General features: G+C 39.1%; 1 protein-coding gene across 6 annotated transcripts in view; it reads right to left on the bottom strand.

The window, feature by feature from the left end:
• The window catches only part of LOC124180989 (proton channel OtopLc), a 32656-nt gene extending 19187 nt beyond the window's left edge, over positions 1-13469 (bottom strand). For 2 of the 6 annotated variants that reach the window (XM_046567026.1, XM_046567027.1), the window contains exons 1-3: positions 10840-11509; positions 4218-4456; positions 2200-2339 (exon numbers count right to left, since the gene is read on the bottom strand). In XM_046567026.1, coding sequence (XP_046422982.1) covers positions 2200-2339; positions 4218-4427 — 350 coding nt within the window. In that variant the 5' untranslated portion in view covers positions 4428-4456; positions 10840-11509. Of the gene's footprint in view, positions 1-2199; positions 2340-4217; positions 4457-9481; positions 9685-10839; positions 11510-13165 lie in introns of those variants that run through there. The other 4 variants (XM_046567023.1, XM_046567022.1, XM_046567028.1 and 1 more) reach the window with 4 other exon arrangements.
• Between the last annotated feature and the right edge of the window lie 7564 nt (positions 13470-21033).

Genomic DNA, 21033 nt, shown 5'->3' with positions numbered 1-21033 from the left:
AAAACGTGGAATACTTCGCGAATAAAGTTGAAGAAAGTAACCTGCAATAAGCGATTGAAACTGTCTTATGCTCGAAAATGTCAGAACGTGTTATATCAGATTTGAACATTGACGCAAAAAACTGTGCACGGGAGGTTGTAAACGTTTGAATATAATTTATACTGATGTTAAGTTGAAATTTTAGGCAAATATAATCGAGAAAATGATTTTCATCTAACGACTAAGAAAATATTAGATATTATTCTTAAAAATATATGACGCTTAATTCAATTCAGGCTTTATTAACCTTACAGGGGGTCTGGAGTAGCGAATTGGTCACGTTGAGTGAACTGCCATTTCAAAGCTTTTAATTAACTCTTAATTCAGAAGAAGGATTAGATCATCGACGTTACGAATTTCAGAGATTTAACGAAGTTGCTATTTTTTCACCGACGGCAACTGGAAAAAATCCAGACGCTTACTTTATTATTCGTAATGAAGCTACAAGAAATGTATCAAATGTTTATTCAATAGATTTTAATGCTGAACCGTGGATTTATCCATTGTTTCAACCTTATGGCACTCCTTAAAGACCCAAATTGATGCGAGTTAGTTAAAACAAAACCATTAATAAATGTATGAGTAGGTACGACGAGCAGCGAGGAAATATTTTACATCATAAAAAATATGTGGATGGATAGGATTGAAATTACTGTTCGCTTTTTTAAAGCCAAAAAAATTGTTACCAGATTTTATTGCCCGGCGAAAATTCTTTAGAGAAGTTGCACCGTCCGTTTATACATCCGAACAAAGTATTAATCGGCAATTTTTGATGCACTAATTTTCTAGATCACCAATTTTCTCGTTTATTTTTGTTTCGTATTAAATTTGGCGTAGTGAAAAGCCCTTGTAACTTTCTAGGAAGAAAATATCTACTTTGCGGACCCTACTTCGGTCGATTTAACCATTCCATTACATTCTGTTTTGAATTGACATATCGATAAAATCATGTTAACTTCACGGAACTTTTGTATATAAATACAAAACAATGGTATATTTTTGTGAAAATATTTATGCCAATTAAGCCGTTCTCTCGAAACCAACTAAAGTCGACTTGAGTGGTTTTTTTTAAAGAATATTCATCTTGACATTCCATACATCTTCAGCTATCTAGCTAGTGTTGTTATTGTTGTTGTTTTCATAATTTAATAACGAATTTAATGTAAGAATAAACACTGTTTCCGAAAAATATTTCAACGATATATCATTTTTATTATGTAGGCGAAGGTACGGCTGACAAGAACGAGAAAAAAAGCAACATCACTATGGAAAGTTGAAATATTATTATAAAAATTATATTATATTAGTATGTTAGTATAGATATAGTTGTTTTTCGAGAGAAGGGCTTAAATATACATGTTTGTCGAAAGCTGGTGTATATTGCACGCAAATTCATCCTCAGTCCCGATAATTAATTATACGCAAGCTTCGATTGAATAATCGCAAAGATAAAGTAAATCAGAGGCAGCGTAGGCAGTCTACTTTATCATACATTTCAAAATATAACGGTTGGGTAAGCTTGCCGTCGAAGAAACGTTCATTGTTCTCTAATGAACGGCATGTTTTGTTATTGTAGGGGTATCAACCAGTCGGCTTCGAATTTGCCAAGATAATGGGTTATTGATTTTATGTTTCTGACGCATAACGAACCGGTTATTATTATCAGCAGTCAATTCAATTGGAATTTCGATTGTACAAAATTAATTAATTCAATTTTGATCCAAGGATTAGTAAGGATTCCGACGAAATATGCAATCGACAAGTCAAATTACATCTATTCCTGACGTGTGACGAACCCGAGTCTATGAGAGTAAATCACGCGTTCGTAGATTTCTCTCTTCAAAATGAAAGAGCCTGCTTCAGGTGACCAAAAAACGAAGCTGCGTATTTTTTTCATTCGCACAGATTTCTGCTAAGTTTCAGAAACTTTCAGACCGCCATAGTTTTTCAAATTATTTGTCGCTGTCAAAATGACGGACTTGGTTGTGGTAAATTGCTCAGAACATTCTAAAAAACATTCGCATTTCGTTATACGTACTCAGAAACTCCGTGTCTAGATATGTAGCTTTTCCTTGGCCTCAGGAAAGACCGATCGTTTGATGATCGAAACTTCGTCTCACAGTGATATTGATCAATCTTATAATAAAAGGCGCTACTTACTTGGCATTTTTGGGCAGTACTCCGCTGGCTGGCGTGTGAGTTGGAGTTAAGCATGCAGGTGGTGTGTGCGACACTTGGGGAACCAGAGGTTGCCTCGCGTGTGCTGGTGAAGTGTGGGATCCGTATCCGTCAGCGTTTAACTGTGACAGACGAAAATACGGCCAATCAAAACAATTTTTCACGTTCGTTTTTACGAACAAATTAAGTCCACGGCTGTCGTCCACATAGGAAAATAGAAGGGGTTATTCACTTTTTGAAATCGCAAACCACTTTGGACAGCAGTGTGGTACTTAAAAGTCGCATGAAATGACGGTTGAAATCGCACGAAAGCAGGGAAATCATTGCAATTGCTTGTCACCCGATCTATGAATGAATACCTCCTCGGGAAAATACGTATCTTGTATTCATACGAATCCCCTGGTTACATGAGTAATTTATTCACTTTAATTTTTATATACTGCTTAAGGAAAAAGTAAACTATATCGTACCATCGCATAAATTGTACCAACCTATATGAAATACATTTCTTACCATATTATTTTCTATAGAGTGGTACGATTTATCTCGTGGTACTATATAGCCTACTTTTGCATATGACTTTAAAAAAAATTTTTTTTAGACTTTCAAACTATCCTTTCAATTTAAAAAAAAATAGAATATTTTTTAAATCTGTTTCGTAAGACCACTTTTCAATGCCTGTGAAATACTCCCGTTACGCAGGGGAATTACGATAAAAAAAAAGCTTACTTTCCGCACGCTGTTATAAAAATTATTATCACACATCCTTAACGTACGAATGTATATTTTTTACCACCGTATGAATGTAGTCTATTACATTCTATACTATGTTATTTTCTATGTACAGCTATGAAATATAATCTATCTATAATCAAACGTCGTCCGATTGGAAGTTTCGTCGTAGTGCGGAAATGCGTAAAGTAGTATAATCCGCGAATAATGGACATATGAGGAGAACTATTTCCTGAAAAATAGCTAGTTGTTCGGAATGGAACGCATCGCAGATGAGTAGAGCGTATAACTCTACAATTGGCGTTGAAATAGAATTAAGCACGAAGCTCGAAAGCGTAATGATCGTATACCCAATAGTTTTCTTTATGATAAAATTTACGGTATTGTGTTATTACCTATATTCTAGTGGTCTTTTTCACATTTAACCACATGAAACCTACGCGCTACGGTCTGGTTTCAAGAGAATGCTGCAGTCAGTCGCAGCCCTTATTGACCGAGGAAAATGCCACATATTTCGACTATATAAGAAGCTATGTGTACCGTTGACTCGAAAAAGTCACATCAAAAGCAATTCCACGAGCAATACGGAACATAAAATACGTTTGTAAACAATATTTGTTTTACGCATAAACAATGCAGAAATAAGTATTTTTGTATGGAACAAAAAGTTGGATATTTTTTTTCGGTAAGCATCGCAAACGGAACTGCCTTAACTGTAACATTTTTTACGCGATAGTAACGCGCGGGCTCTGATAATTGTCGAAATAAGTAACATTTCGCTTACAATCAGTCCTCAGACTGACTATAGCATCCTTTTAAAATTAAAGTCTCTTGACTTTTACCTTGTGTATACCTGCATTTCTATTTTTATAGTAACAAAATAAAAATCTCTACCGAAGAAACTTTGTCTGTACATTACAGTCATGCCCTACTGTGAAAATCCCGTGAGTTTCCGATCAGTTGGTGGCAAGGTATTCCTACACATATGTAGCACAGCCACGATTCCCTCCTCGATAACGAGCATGCGGACGGACAATAAGTTCCTGGCTGAAACCCAACCTTCCTATCAAATTTATGCCGGTAACGGAGATCGAGCATGTCTCGACAAATAGGTTTACGTACTTCATGGCTGTGGCGTTGGTAAATTTCATTAAAGCTGCTACATAGCTTCGGGGTTTAAAATGTCATTCGAAGTTTGAAATTAGATAAAAATCGTAATTTGGCGAAACGACGGTGCAGATTGGTTAGTCGGGGAAGAGCTGGGTCACCTTGACAACGGTACCGATGAGAGAATCTGGCGGCATTTCCGGAGGGTCAGGAATTACCCCGGGGTTTATGTGCGCTGCGTACTCGTTGTGGTGTTTCGGCTCTTTGACGGGGGTCCCGCCGTCCAGTCTCTCCATGTCCAGGCTGTCTGCAGGCGTAGGCTGAGAGAGTAGTCTCTCCTTCATCTCATGAAGATACGGGCACCGTTGCATCTCCCTGGATCCACTTTTCCGCCCTGATTCTGGAACAATGATAAATACCGATTCTCATTAGCCAGGACGTAACTACGCGTGTTTTCATTTCTTGTATCGCATTTCACAGTCGTACCTCTTTCGCCATAATTATTAAGTTTGTCTACTTGGCTCAGTCGCACCCTACGTCATAAAAGTGACGTCGCCCAGAAGATAAATTTGCATTTAGAAGCTTTGGGTTTGCTGCTTATTTGAATGTATCGAGTCCGTTGTTTTCTGCATGATATTGTTAACACAGGCCTGCGAAATATAACTTTTCATTTCCTCTCCCCTTCTCAAGTAATAATGATTTTTTAAGGTATTTAGGTACGTTAAATTAAAATGTAGCGCTAGTTCTTTTTACAACACATTAAGATTTATTTTTATGTATTGTTGTATTATTTTTATGGAAAAAAAAAATGATAAATATGGCGTCCGAGCGTCGCCTGTTGTTATACTTGCTCTGTGGCGGTAGCGTGCTAAACTGTACAGAACGATAGAATCAGAGTTGAAATCCGCACGCGTGAAAATGAGGAACTGAGCCGCGACTCGCAAGAATTCAAACACCTGTTACGTTGTTCAGGCGCCGAATCGGCAAAAGCTGAGGCTTGAACTCGCTTTGGTTACACCTGAGCAAGGATTTCTGCAGCTTTACACGCCCCGCGTGTAAATGCGGGAACTTCCATTGAACATCTTAAGATGGCTTCAGACGCATAATGATGGTTGCATAATGACGGAGAGCATAAATTAGGAACAAAATTTAAAGTCGTCACAAAGACGTCTAAATGATGTCTTATGCGCCATTTTTTGACGCTTTAAAGATATTCTTGGGGCCTTTTATAGATGTCAGAAAATGGCGTATAAGACATCTTTTATACATCTCTTTGACAACTTCAACGTTTGGGTTGTCTGAGTCGGATTAGATATAATTATCACTACTGTTATTATTATTATAAGCACGTTACCTAGTTAGCGGTAGCTTTTACCATGACGATTTAGACCATCTTTGGTGAGATCTATCTTTTAACTTTTGTCTAAATTTCGGAAAACAGTGTTAAAAAATCTGAGAATTGTGAAATTCAGAATTCAGTGAAATTTCACAAGAATTGAGAAAATGTTTGAGAACCATGTGAATCCGAAGAATATGGTCATTTTGAGCAAACTTAAATATATCCGCAGGCATAACTTAAAAATTGTTAAACGTCCCGCGATAATCTACGAATTTCACTGTCACACCGAATGTTTATTTTTCAAAAAAACTTGCGAGATGATTTTATCTTGAATTCTTATGAAAATATAAGAGGATCGACGCTGATCCATTTAGCATGAAATGAAGTGATTTATCAATTGGCTTATTCACTTAAATTTTCTCTTAACTAGAATCAACTCCGGACAGCCACACAGATGTACGAGGGAATGCGAAACTGCAGAGCCATTGTCGATTTCAAAGGACTATACCGGAAATAACTTTCCTTCCTGTGTATATCGACTTCACTCACAGCAAAAGGTACCTGTGATGTATTTACACAGCAAACACTGGACACGTCCAGACGACGCGGTTTATTTCCTGGAGGGACTTCTCGATGATACTAAACTGATGATGATGAACAGCTCGTTCTAATTTCTGCGGTATACGGTAAAGCTACTCTCCATCAAATCAGCTGGGGCAACAAAGGCGTCTCTTGACATCACACTTGCGGAACAAGAGGAGAAGGCGATAAACCTTTTCGCAACCATGGGTATGCTATTCGAACAAGGTTAAAAAAATGTCATCTCAACCATGAAAGTAGTGGAAGAGTGCCATGCTTCGGCTCAAATCAACCATAAAATAGGGTTGAGCATGCAGGCGATCATGCAGAATATTTTGAGCACGTTTTTTTTCGTGTTAAGAGCGTACAAGGCCATAGCCTATTTTCGCATAACCCGAACAACTAATGGTTTTAACAATGGGTCCGGTTGAATTACATGCATATACATGAACGTAAGTAAATTCAATTAAAGTGTGTCTCCCATTTCGATTAATAACACGGCAATATCTTGCGAGAATCAGATTTTACGTAATAATTTACAAAAGTTTTACAATATCGAGGAGGACACATCATGGTAACATTTCAAAAATTTTGTATCAATATTCTCACGAAATCTGGAAGCAATTTTTACCTGCAGCTTTCATCTTATACAAAAATAATTAGTCTTGAGAGGAATACAACGTAAAAACGAATTGATCTGTTTACCTTCAAATACACGGAAGTCAAGACACTTCGAAGTTCTCAATGTAGTGCAAGTACTCCATGACCTCTATGGGTGGCAAGGAATTGGAGTGCTTAAATCTCAACCCGCACTTAAACCCAAAATACCCCACTCAAAACATGTCGCCCGAAAAACGACGCAAAACAGTACTGGCAAAAGTAATTCCACCAACGAAGAAGTAACGCCTCTAGAAGTTTGGCGTACCCTTGACTTCAGGACTTTAAAAGACTTCAACCGACTTGGCTTAGCTACCCCGGCAAGGCCAGCTCACGCGGCTACACCAATTTTGTGTGATTCGTTATTTATTTTCAAGTGTTCTTGATCCGCGGACTGTAATAACCACGTTGGTTTCCCAACGTGTCAACCACCTCGGGTCCAACCCTCAATTATAAGGCCCCGGGAAGGCCAGCGCGAGAATCCCCAACCGGCTCTACCCATTTATGTTTTCGCATATAATTACTCGATCACAAGTACATTAGGAACACGATCCAACGTCATTTAATAATAAAATCGATTGTTATGAGCCTCGATTCGTCGAGTTGATAGCCCCACGTTCACACAGTTCACTGAATCACTCTCACACACATAACGAGCTACTGTCAACAAAGACTCACGTGTTATCTCTTCCGAGTTCCGACTAATACTGATCCGATTTTGGATTCTTCTCCAAATTTTCGTCTCGCTCCCTCTGACGGGAATTTTGAGAACTTTGGACTGTATTGCCTTGTTGACCACTCGCCGTAGTGTGCGTGAGATTAGCGTACTTGGATTCAATCACACACACGTCGCAGTATTATAATACATTCTGTCCCTTTGCTAATATCTAGCTGATCTATAGCGATCGTTCACCCCCTCGCCTTGCCATACCTCTCTGTTATTACATATGGTTTCAAGTAATGTTCGTCCAAACTGTAGTGCTATCGAGTACACTTCTTAATTTTTTACACGTTCTCAGGTTGACATCGCGTTAAACGTCGGATTATAACTTAATAATCGCATGGGGCAATAATGGTGTGTGGCAACGGCCGATTACGAAATTATAGGTCATAAAGCACTAGTTTCGCCTGTTGTTTTTTGTCTATGTGCGGGGTGTGCGTCGCCAACAATCACCATTGCTCGCACAATTTTTTATTTTCAAAATCTCACATTCAAAACGAAGTGGAATAGTTTGTCGAAAGCATGAATTAGGCCATTGGTGTGGAAAAATCATCACGATACAACTTATGTCACCAAAAACTTTTTCGATTTGAAATTAATTTTGATTAAGAGATAAATCGATTTTCAACTAAGCTCAATTTTCTAAAGTAGCTGTATGGTATAACTTGGTAAACAATGCAAAAAATGTTTTATAAATTACAGCTTACAGAAATCGTGAGATGATTGAGCTTTCGTTTTTCAACGGTACTTTTTTAAAGTTTAACACCGGAGGTTTTACAACCCGTTGTTAATGTGCGAAATTGCAAACGATTGCACGACGTCTGTATTGCATAATGCTATCCAAATTAAAATACTTTTGAAGTATCAATTGTATAACGATGTTGAGTTTTGGAGATGTTGGAGCAATATTTCCATCGAGAAATAAACTTGCAAGAAGTAGGAACTGCTTGAATATTCAATTATTATATTATTGTAATAATATAACTTAACATAGCGTATCGACATAACGCAAAGGATAATCCAACTAAATCCACAAAAATTAATTGCAATTAATTGAGGTGCAATATTGCTGATAGAAATACTATATTTATTGAATAAAAAAGAAGTTTCAGACTGCTTGTATAATTGTACATGATGGAACTTGATCGTGATTGAAAGTCATATTCTGCCACGAAAATTGATTTATCTGTTTTCTAACGGTTTTTTATCAGTCAGTCAGATTCTTATGATCTAGCGACATTATTTTGGAATTTTTTGTACCTTTTCAAAGATTAGTCGTAACTCTCTTGATTGCAAGTAACGGTATACCTTTCTTCAATCGAGGCAGATTAAATATAACGAAAGCGAGTACATTTATGTAACTGATAAATCAAATTATAAAGAAATGCTAGTCTCTGACCTGCAGATCATTCTATAGAAATGTTATCTTGAGCACGCCCACATCCTATTTCATCAAGGGGAACTTGAACTGATTGTTTGGTTTGAATTCAAGTTATTCAAATTTATAATCTAGAATTATGAATTATTTCAATTCATTCCAGCGGTGATCGCCCACATCCATTTCATGAAAATTTCAATAGCTGTAAATATTATCCTATAAAAAATATTTTAACAAAATTTTTATAAGTTGCAGCAATGATGTAGAAAACATACTCGGTGCAAAAAAAAAAAAAAACAGTCATTTTACGTTTCTAAAAATTTGAACTGTGTAGAGAAAGTTTCTTCAGCAATCTTTCATGCCAAATTTAGGTAAATGAGCGATATGTACTATCTTAGATCCGGACTTTCCAGATACGCAATGTAAACTTAAAAATATGACTAATATGAAACCTCCGTTGTAACACAGCTGTGCAATTGCGTATAAATAAACAACGATAACAAAAATTATTTTTAAGAAACCCCAGAAGCAACTTTGTACCGTCATGCGTCAGTTCGGCGAAAAAAAATTCTGGATTATATGCACGAGATGCCCGAGCTATACTCCACATCGAGGGATTGAGATCTCTGTGCCTAATTAACAGCGTTCAACATCTGGGGTGTTTTGATATCGATATATTCACACAGATTTGCGTCGTATTTTACAGTTCACACGAAGAGGAATGGAAGAAAAGCAGGGGTTACGTTCTTACGGAAGATTTATTCTTAATCCTCGGAAGAGGAACGAGGCGAAGAAGATGTTCCGAAATCGAGCCGAGGTGGGGTACTCGTCAGATGACCTGCACAAACGCGGCCACAAAATTCATGGGATAAACACAATCACGAAATCACAACACGGATGCCGGAAGTTGGTGGAATCGATGCGCAGTCGGTCAGAGACCTCGGCAATCGAGCTGCACGACAGGGGCTCGAAGACCAGACTGCGTGGCGACCACCTGTGAGCGTCCCGGCGCCGGCGTCGCCGTTCGCGTCGGCGTTCCTCCATCATCGACCCGCGCGTTTTACCATCGGTGTATGGCCCCTGAAAACTGACGGTGCGACGTGCGTCACTTCGGGTCAGAATTATCCTCGAGATCCAGGGCGTAGCGCGGGGTCGATGTGCAGAGAAAGAAAACGAGGTTCAAGCGCTGTCCTAAGCCACAATTAGGTTTGTTTCACGTTAGGTGAAATTGGCTGGTTCGGTCGAAATAGGTGATCCGAAACATAAGCGCATTTTTTTACGATCTGTGGCAGGTTACGGTGAAAGAGCTGGTTCTTATCCTGTTACAATTTACGGTGAATCGGAAATTTTCGAGGTGGAGCGGCTTTTATAAATTATACGAACTCGCGTGAGCGTATATGCTTTTCTGGGTGCAAAAATTGTACGTTTGAGACCAAGTCACTTCTTCGCATAAAGTGGGGGGAAGTAATTTGAATTTCGATTGAAGTCTTTCGACTTCGTGATGTTACTCGAAGCGCGCAAAATCACTAGAAGTGCGGCGATTTCACGTGGAGTCACTTTTAAGACCTGTAGGCTATATGACTTCAAATAACTTCAATTCAACTTCGTGTCAATTCACGTGACTTGAAGTCATATAACCTACAAGTCTTAAAAGTAAGCTGTAATAGTCAATGTAGGGTATTACGAAGAAACGTTTTGCTCGGTAAATATAAGATATACGGCATATATAATGCAGTCGCTTGGCAGTCGGCCATGACACTTGTAGCATCTTTAGTGTGTCATGATATATCCTTCCAGATTTTATGGTGTTTGAGTTTATAAATATTCATACCGTTTGTTGAATTCTAAGATTATACTACGTAAACCTGAAAATCGTATTCAACAACTCAGGAAACAGGGTTTCGTAAAAAGCAATAGATTCTTTGGTTGTTAATCCATCTGTCTGACAAGCAGTTTGAGTAGAATAATTCCAACATTAAAATTAGAAAAATTAATACCACCATACAAACAATCCAAGTCAATTGTTGTCGAATTGAAGAAACAATGTCTCCTTTGAGCTAACCTCATTGGATTTACTTTAAAGGTGTGAAATTATACCTGATTGCTTACCTTCATGTTTACGTAAGAAGTGCCCATAAAATTATTGTTATCCGAATAACCCGCAGATCACAAGCGCTGGTGTCTCTATGATTGCCACGAGGAAATTAGATCAGATTTTGTATCATGCGTATATTTTGTCGATTCCACGGAAGGTAGGACAGATAGAACAGGCTTGTCAATGATACTCAGGCTTCCGGCTGTTAGTTAAGTATTAGTTATCGCAAATAAACGGTCCATCGCGTTTCTCGTGATTTTCGACCCTCAGTGGATAAATGCTAAAATTTTCTATAAAATTCCCGTGCAATCACGGTTATTCCTCCTTATTCCTTCATCGTTGTTTCACTGCAAACGTCACGTATACCCAGGACTTGGATTAAAAATGAATTGACCAAACATCAATAGCCCATCGAGTTCCCGAACGTCCTACAGTGTCTATCAACGATCGGGGTTCAAACGTTCGAACATTTGGCTCCAAAAACGATGCCTCGCTTCCGATCTCTACGTCCACTACATAAACGACGCACAGTACTCCAAGTAACACGGTTTAACCGGTATAACGAACGGCGATGTTGAAGCACGGGCGAAAAGACTAAAACTAGCGAGTGAATAAACGGCATCGCTTTATGAACGCGATTCTCATACAGTGTCAGCGGTCCGGTCTGGCCGTCCCTTCACTCTGCCCCCCAACGAAACGTTACAGTAGCACCATCCGCGCTTTGGTAGGTACGATGTGCACACGGATATCCAAGGTACAAGACGCAGGTGTAAACGGCGATGCGAATCGCGTGAAGTGCATGCACCGTTCACCGTAGCTGATAGGAGCCCAGGTCGAAGTGTGGGTATCGTACCGTTTGGGTTTCCAATGGATGGCGCGAAGCTGCTGCGAGCGCATGGATCCTCGTATTTCGCGTCACCCTGGCAACCCTGCAGAGCCAACGACGCCCCACGCGAGCTGTAGTTCAATGCCACGGACTAGCGAACGGGCCGAGAGAGGCACATCGTCGTCGACGATAAATAAATCGGATCTGGTTCACTTTTACTTATTCACCGCAGGACCTTGGCTTATTTTTTAACCTACACTTTAAACGAGATCGCTGCATCTTTGCGCGCCGATCGCGATCACGTCCCAAAGCAAACCGATTCATCCGTTGTCGGGTTGTTATTCTTGGGATGTTGTTGGGTAGTTTGGGTTCATTTGTTCACCAGCATTGAATAAAGTATAGACACAGTGCAAATGGGTATGTCGGTAGACCTGTAAAGGAGTGCAGATTCGGTGTTTGACATACCGAGGACGTATCGTAGACGCTACGGAGTTGTACGATTTTGAAATGAGATTTTCTGCTTTTTCATCATGAGAGTGTCTGACGAAACGTGGGACCTTTGGAAATACAGGATTCACTTTCAATACGCTTCGAGGTCTATTGTTGTTTTTCAATTGCAATTGCAATTAGTGAGCTCTTTGCCACGCTCGTGACGCGGATGACGGCACTTTAACAGTACCTCCGATGAATATTCCGATTCGATATTTATGGAAGTTAGAGCACGTGAATTAATGAAGTTAGATCAACTTAAACGATTCGAGCTTCTCTTGCGATCTTGTCTGAGTTCAGGATACCTTTCGTCTATTCAAAGGTCTATAGAAGTTTGTTAAATGACATTCATTCGAATCAGTGTTACTCTGGCGAGACTCGTGCTGCCGAAGATCGTTGGCTCGGTGAAAAATATGCGTCACCGACGCATTCTCTGATTGGTTCGGCATTGAATGTACTAAAATTCTTCAGACATACCGTGCAATGTGACAAAATGTTTGTTGTACAATCATCTGACACTTCCTTCGTGCTAATGAAATCGATATAGTCCCTTCCACCCTAATACAACATACGAATGAACAAGGCATAAAATGCTCTGTACAAACTCATAGAAGAACTTTGAATTCGTTGCGCAGAATTACTCCTTATTGATAACGAATTGCATGAGATCTGCTCGCAAGGGCATAAAACCAACCCAAAAATACTACACTCAGAAATATGCCCTGGCTGCAACGAGTATCAATCCACTATTTTGAACGAGTCAGGACACACCAGCCCGACGCATTTCCAATTCCCTCTTTTTCTGGGGCGGATCTTACCCTCCAAGATCTCATCCTTGACTCTGGACTCGCCCACGTGACTTCCGCCCCGACCCTCTTCCCTCTTTACCTCTTTTCGCGCGCAAATCTGCCTCAACTCTTCAGATGCTAATACGATCGATCCAGCCGCTGATTGCCGTTATCTTCGTACACCACGGCTCTCAAAATTGTCGAGACATTATTCAGATCCATGTTATCGGTACTTACTCGGGCGCAAAGCGACGTCGAAGGCGTCGGTTGTCGGTTGGGTCCAACGCTGAACCCTGGGGCAAGGTGAGGCGAGTACCTTCCTCGCTCCGTTTCTCCGGCTCTCCGTTCCTGTCCTCTTCTCCTCTCGTTTTAGCTTCTTCCTCGCGGCCGGTAGACGGGTTGACAATTTTTATTTTATTTGCGAAGGGGTGCGTAACCCGCGGCTTAAAACGCGCGGCAACGCGGCGGGTTCACGTCCCGATGTAAACAACGGCTCGACGCATGTGCGCGAGTGACCGCCAAACCTTCCTTCAGCGCTCCCCTGCGCTCTGTGTGCGTCGCGTTGTGGCGCCCCGGTGTCTGTGCCTTAATTTATATACGTACGATACGCACACAAGCCGTGAGGGTGAATTACGGGGGTGGCAGCTACGCCATGACACAGCCACCACCAGTCGCCCCGTGCAACGCGGAGGGTACCTCGATCAATACGGGGCACAATCGCTCCTCCGTTCCCGCGGGGGTGGTGAGAAATTTTCACCCTTAGTCGTGACGGGTTTGAACGGCTCGCGAACGCGTTCAACCTTTTATCCCTTCGCTTTTGCAGACGCTCGTCCCGATTTTTTTTCTCTACAAGTGGGAATACCCGCGGTTTTTTAACCGCGTCTAATCCGGCGTTACTTTTCCTACGATGAACGATTATGGTATCCGTATAAAAGGCGCGGCGAATGAGCTTGTTAGGTCTCGAATTCACCGTCAGCTTACATTCTAGGTACGCACTGTGATTAGATTCGTTCAATTTACCGAAAGCCTGGACAGCGGCGTTGGGATATGGAAGATCGTACGGTAGATTTACTTTACAATTACCGGAGCACACGCGAACTAATTACTTGAAACTACAAGTTGACTAATGGTCGTAGATCGTTACCACACCGATGAATGAGTCAGACCCGCTGGCATTTCGATCAGAGCATTGGACATTTCGACTATATGCTTGCCGTTACAGACTCCGTAGTTTTACACTTTTTTTTATTTCTTCCGGCAACATCGTTCCAGCTTCGTTGGATCGCCTTTCTTCGGCAGAAATTTGTGTGAAATAAAAACTATTTTGTAACGATGTTATCAAAATTTTGTTGCGTTTCTTTGAAGTTTTTTTTTTTTTTTTTTTTTCTGTAAGACAATTCGGAAGTTAGTACATGTATATGTTTCCTTCGACATCATAATGCTTATTAGAAACTAAAGTATAATAATTATGGTTTATTGAAATTTAATATTAAGGTAGAATATCTATGGGAGAGTTAATCAAGCAGCTCTAGTACATAATCAAGGCTTGTTCTGGACACAGATTTTTTTACCGATATTTTACCGACACTCAGCCAAGATACAAACCTTCTAGGTACTAGAATTTCGACTTTGGGGGATGGTTGACTTAATTGATCATCGGATCATTTAGTTGATCGACGTTATCGATCATCCGATTGTCGTTATTATATCATGAGTATTGATTTTCTCTTCTAAAGTACGTACACTGCAACGGTGGGTAAAATTCAAAGGGTCATAGCGTCTGCAGTGTGGGTAAAACGGTTCGTTAAACACGACGCTGGAAACTCTATTCGTTCGCCCTCGACTCCGTGCAACGCGTAACCCTCGGGATGAGATTTTCGATGGAAGAGAATCCACAAAGAGTAAAGCTGCAATCAGCCACTAGACACTCAGGCGACGACTCTGAGGCCCCCTCCACACTTAACAATTACAGTGCGCGACGTTACTACAAAAAATAATCCCATACAGAATTCATATTGCTAGGGTGCAACTCTATTATATAACGCATCGTCAAGGTTCTAAACTGAGGTTGCCAAACTCTGATCATCCTGCATTGGTTTCAGAGAGCAAATTTCTTCAAACGGTAAAAGTTAATAATTCAATGGAGAATTCACTAAATGTTAGGTTGATTATTTTGATACAATAGTTTCAAGTTGCCGATTAAGAATGATAACTTATGGTGGAACGTGAAAAAAGTATTGTAACAAAGATTCGGAAAATGGGACTGAAATTAGTATATAGGTGATTAGGATAGGGAGCTTCCATAAATTACGTAACGCGGTCGTGGGGGGTCAAGGAATTCGTTACGCTTTGTTACGTGGAGCGAGAGAAGGTCTTAATATCGTCGTTACGTAACGATATTTCTTCGCTGAACAATACATTTCATCTTTTATTAATATAATTAACTTTAATTTTTTTTTAAAAAAAGGGGAGCATTGATGGAAAGTGTTATGTCATTCGAACTTTCGCCTTACGTAACTTATGGAAGTTCTCTTAGCTACATGTAAGTAGGTAAAGTGCCCTTTGTTATACACTGAATTTTAACTGCAAACACATCTTTTCACGAACATCAGAGAAAATACGTTATTGTACCGCTTGTATTACAGGAAAATTGGAAGCATCTTTTAGTCAGATGTAACAATCAATTAATTTCAGTCAGAATTTTTGAACTTTCGTGTTATCAATTTCATGTTTCGGGTACAATTGTGTTTTGACCTGTCTGTATGACCAATATATCTTTATCAGATTCAAAAAACTGACTATTTCTGCAACGGATCGTAGTAGATAGATGTTAAAATATCTATATATATTTTTTATGCAGCAACTGAAGTGTCAGTGTAGTAATTATTTTGTGAGGGATTACAGATTATACGTTCGAAGCGTAGTTTGACATTCACCCACGAGTTCTTCTGTATCGTGGGAACGGCGCACAGTGGTTGCATATCGATTTTAGCCGGCCAAAATTCTCAACTTCTTTAAATATTCATATTCCATATACTCTACGTTTATGTCGAGGTTATAGATATTTAATCATGAGAATAATCTCGACAATTTAAAAGTGAAATCTGTCAAAGAACTTCCGAAAATATATTTTGAACATTGTATCGTGAATATGATCATGAAATGAAGTTGAGAATTTTGGCCGGCTAAAATCGATTTGCGGTCACTGTGCGGCGAATGAAAGATATTATATGTTACTCTGAACTATAGCTAATGATAACGGTGTGCATAGCCTTTCATGTTCGTATTCAGATGACCAACGGCGTAATTCTAGCTTCAAGATCATTTTCTGGTGGTAAGTTGTCTCTGAGAGCGTTGCAAATGAGAGAAGTTTCACACCGAGGGACGGAAATGTGCCAGTTCTTGTCTATTATGGTCACGAGGCCACGATATGGAAGCATTCCGAACAGTTACTCATAATTTATAGTAACAGGATTAATAAATCGAAGGATGTCGATAACCCAGCACTGTTTCATTATTCTCGAAGAAATTATCATGACAGATTTATTCGAAGGTCATTGCTACTGCGTATTGGAGTTTTAAAAATTGTCAAAACGGTCAGATAAAGACCGAAATGAGAATACATCGATGGACCAGCCTTCTGTTTATTTTAAATTCAGCTTCAGTAATTGTCTTGTAAAAAAGATAGTTCAGTATATGTGTATGTAGCTATGAAGACGATTAAATTTGTTTTTATACAGTAATTTGTATTTTTCTTACCATGATTAGTCTTGCACCCGTCACGGGTAAAGGAACACACTAACCGGTCGACATATCGCCAGCTGTAGCAGGCATTCTCCAGGACATGACTCTGCCAAAAATATACCAGGAGCAAGGAAGTCAAGTCTGTTTTCTAACGCGTTCCCACCATCAGTCGCATTCAGATTCAAGATTTGCGGGATGATTAATGGATACGTACAGAATTGTTACTACAATTCTGAAAAAAATCAAGACCTTCAAATATGACTTCAACGTGTATTCATGCTGGTAGTTTGAAAACTGAGTAGAATTTCTGGTCAATCATTGGTAAAACAGTTTCGGAGATATTAAACGTCAGAGTTAATGCAAATTGATAAAAAAAGTCTTCTTCTTGTTTGCCCAATTGACGCCTTGGGTTGCGGGTATGGATTTGGATGGCTCGGGAGTTCATCGCTTTCAGCGCTGGATTGAATTCTAGTAGCAGGAGTAGATAATAATATACTGGCGAACAGCAAAGTAAGAGGATGTACTCTTAGTTTTCCAACAAAAACTGATTCTGGCTTCAATACGGTTTTTACAGTTTCACGGCAGAGATTGTCTACAAGTTTTGCATTATAAGATAATTGTGCTACTTGGCGGTTTTTTTTTTTTTTTCTGCATTAGAAAACGTTTTAGTTGTACATCATTTTAACTAAATTGAAATAAATCGTAACAGTAACGAGGCACCCCTTGGCGATAAGTTTGTGTTTATTCTGTGAAGATTTGGGGCACGTTCAATGTTTGAGTATACAAATTTGAGAGGGATTGGATTAAATTTGGGGGTCAGTCTCCGGGTGGCCCTGGCCTCTAGAACACCCGGAGGACGGCTTTGACGGCCAACGAGTTACCAAACGTAATTACATACGCGATAGCTGGGGTCTTTATGAAACCACCTTTCCGTTGGTTGATCGCAGAAGCCCCACCAGAGCGAAGTTGGGAACGATTCGAGGTATGTAGGTCACCGTCTCCGCTGGCACGGTGTCCCCGGAGGTCTAACAGCTCTTTTTCTTTCCCAATTAATTCCCAACTTCGAACTTTCTGCGATTGCTTACGTTACACGTATATCGGTCACTCAATCGTTGCAAGAAGATTAAAATATGCGGCGTGACGCTTGAGCTATTAAACTATATTCGCGTCTTTCAAGGATCGGCGATGCTTGAATAAGTGAATGCGGTTAGTTGAGCGGTTGCTTTTTCAACAACAATTTAATCAACTATCGACCGTACTGCACGCTCTGATCAGTTCGTGATGTATGCGTTGCATATGTCAGGACCGATTCTTCGTAGATCGAGATAATCATCGATCATCGGTATTAGATTAGATTCGATTTTCTTGTCAGTGATTTCAACCTCAAGCCAAAATCCCTCGGATAAAGACAATTTATATTTTGATCCATCCCGTTAACTACATGCCGACTCTTACAAATGTGCCGTGATTCTAATTTCACTTGGGGTGTCATGTGATAGCGAATGATGGTACACTACTTGTACGAAAATTTATTTACAATTATTTGAATCGTCACAAAACAGTCGAACGAGAATGTGCGATTTGAACACTTTATGACGCCGTGACGAATGTTGACTGTTTTGGCCTTTTTATTGCGAGACATGTATGTCACTTTTGACTGTGTTTACCATTTCAGAGAAAGTGATTTGCAAATCGGGGTTTTCTCAAAAAATTGTTGTCAAGTTTCGTTAAAAAAAATTCGTATAAACCGTAAGCGGCTTTTCGCTGAGTTAATGACAAGGCATAGATAATAACTGAGTTAAAAACTTACAAATCTTAAGCGATGATTAGTCACTTTGTGATCGAAGATCATGGGCTCGGCGACTACTTTCCTCACAATCAGTTGTCGAAAGCTTTAATACCATTTGAGGGATGAGAACGAAACCATTGCAGTATAGAAGATGAAACGTTTGTAGACTCGAGTTGTTCCTGTAAGATCACGTAGATACACGCAGAGTTAAATCCTTGCAATTAGCAGTAACTGTGAGCTCGAGTCACGCGAGTGTTTATAAATGTAAGTGGTCCGTATAACGTCGGTCGAATTGATAGCGTGTCTCTTCGTAAACAAAAGTTTCACTTTAACAACGCTTGAAGTTTGGACAAGAAGAACGTGAAATTGATTTCTCCCGTCTTTTGACGCTAGTTCGCAATTTTAACGTTGCGTTATTTGCGTGCTTCTTTTCAGGTGATTGTTAAGATGTTATTGCTAGTTACATCGAGTAGCCGCGTAACAAGGGCGAGTCACAGCTATAAAGACATGGGGTATTGGAATACGATCACGATGTTATTGCGGACGACTGAGTGTATTGCGTCGCAAGGTACAAATAGTGTACAAAGAGTATAAGAGTACAAACATTGCGTACGCATAGGAACTACAGTATGTGACATAGAAAATTATAGCATAGAGATATTACTCGTCATTCGTACAATTCATGGCGATCGATATTATATTCATGCGGCGTGAATTCGACGTAGTTATCCGTGCCGAATGAGGGTCTAATCGTGCCGTATTTTAGGAATCCCTTAATTCACTTATTTCTTTACAATAAGTAAGGGCTAGAGTTATATAGCAATAGGTTAGGTAGTTATACATTCTTGTCTTTAGTCTATGCGTAAAATTTCTTGCGACGATCGTTACTGTCGGCAAGAATAATACCCATCTTCATAATTTTTCAATTTATAACTACAATTATGAAAGCGATTAAAATTTATCGGAAAACCTGATCAAAGCTGTAAGTATATATAATTCAAAGATCGTAATTGAGGCATAATTTGTACTTTAATTCAAATATATTTGTTTGATTGATTTCACGGTACTTATAGTGATCTGGCATTTCAAAATTTCCTGAAGGTTTCGGATTTTTCGAGCGAAAGCTTTGCTTTGCTGCTGCGGCATCAAACGCGGTTTCTGGTCAACTTGTCGAAGAAATACATTTTTTTTTTTTTGGGCCCTTCTTACCGAACAAATTTCATTTCAATGAGATGTAATTGAAAATTTGAAAGCGTTTGAACATTGTTTTTCTCCAATTATAGACGATGAAGTTTCGTCGTCGGTTGTACGGTGCATAGATCAAATCTAATGTTAAAAAAACTTGGTATTTTTTACTTAGTGTGAAATTATATTATACCTAGATCATATTTGCTATGATTGAAATCATTGACCACTGGCATGCTCGTAAATGCGAACTACGCTACTACGGTCGGTCTACAGGTCAAAAATGTCCCAGAAGCGTTTTTGCTTTGATTAGTCATCAAAATAAAAGATTGTCCACCAGATTTTAACCCTCTAATGTTATTAGTACATTCATTGGTTGTTCAATTATTTGTACATAATTATACAAGGAGAGTTCGATGTCATCGCTTACTGTGATATGGTGAAGGAGAGATCTGAGTTGACACTCTTTTTTCTATTCAGTTTATTTTTGAGGCATTATTGACTGATAAATAGACTTTGTTAAGAATGCCTACAACACTATCAGGTACTTTTAATTTTTTTAGTCTGTATTTAAAATAGCTGTTACGTTGTGGTGAAGATGTTATCAAAATACTTCGGAGGATAAATAATTGATTACATTTAAAAATGACTGATTTTGTATTTACTTTTTCTCTTTAAGGGGTTTGAACTTGGTGAAAATTTTTATTTCGACGGCCAGTATTTTGCTCTATCTGCGCATCAAAAAGCTTCCGAGTCATTTACGACATTTTTATAGACCTTTTTAAAAGCGTGAAAACGGATCTTTGTTTTAGATTTGGGTTAAAAGTTAAGATTGTTCAAAATTTTTTAGTTTACCAGGTTGCCAGACACTATTAATTAATCATCGACCCTTAATCGCATTCATTTCTAGGTACAGATTGTTCCACGAATATAGTCCTGGTGTTGCTAGTGGTTACGAAACTGAGGTTGCAAAAACCAAAAGAATATTTAAAAAATCTAATTTTCATTATAAATTAGACTGTTTGTTGACCGAATAAAAATAATATGGCTTGCGTCAAGCATTCATGATTTTTGATTATTATTGCTGTATATTATTTAAAAAAAAAAGGAAATAAAAGAGTAATTTAATATAATTTCTTCAACACTTTAAGCTCCCCGAACATTATTTACCTCTCGAAACCGAAGGAACGTGTTACCGAAAACCAGAATAATAGAAGAAATAAAATACAATGCAACATTCCACACAAACAAAAAATATGCCTTTCCTGCGACATTTTTTTCACTTAACAATGCACTGCGTCAAGACGTTTGAAAAATCAAAGTATCCACTAATAGGTATACTTCTTTCGAAACGGACAAACCCAGACATGTTTAATTTTTTTTTTTC

Source organism: Neodiprion fabricii, chromosome 4, assembly GCF_021155785.1.
Source record: "Neodiprion fabricii isolate iyNeoFabr1 chromosome 4, iyNeoFabr1.1, whole genome shotgun sequence".
NCBI classification, from domain to species: Eukaryota; Metazoa; Arthropoda; class Insecta; order Hymenoptera; family Diprionidae; genus Neodiprion; species Neodiprion fabricii.
Note: the sequence above shows the minus strand (reverse complement) of the source record. Positions and strands in the feature narration are given on the sequence as shown.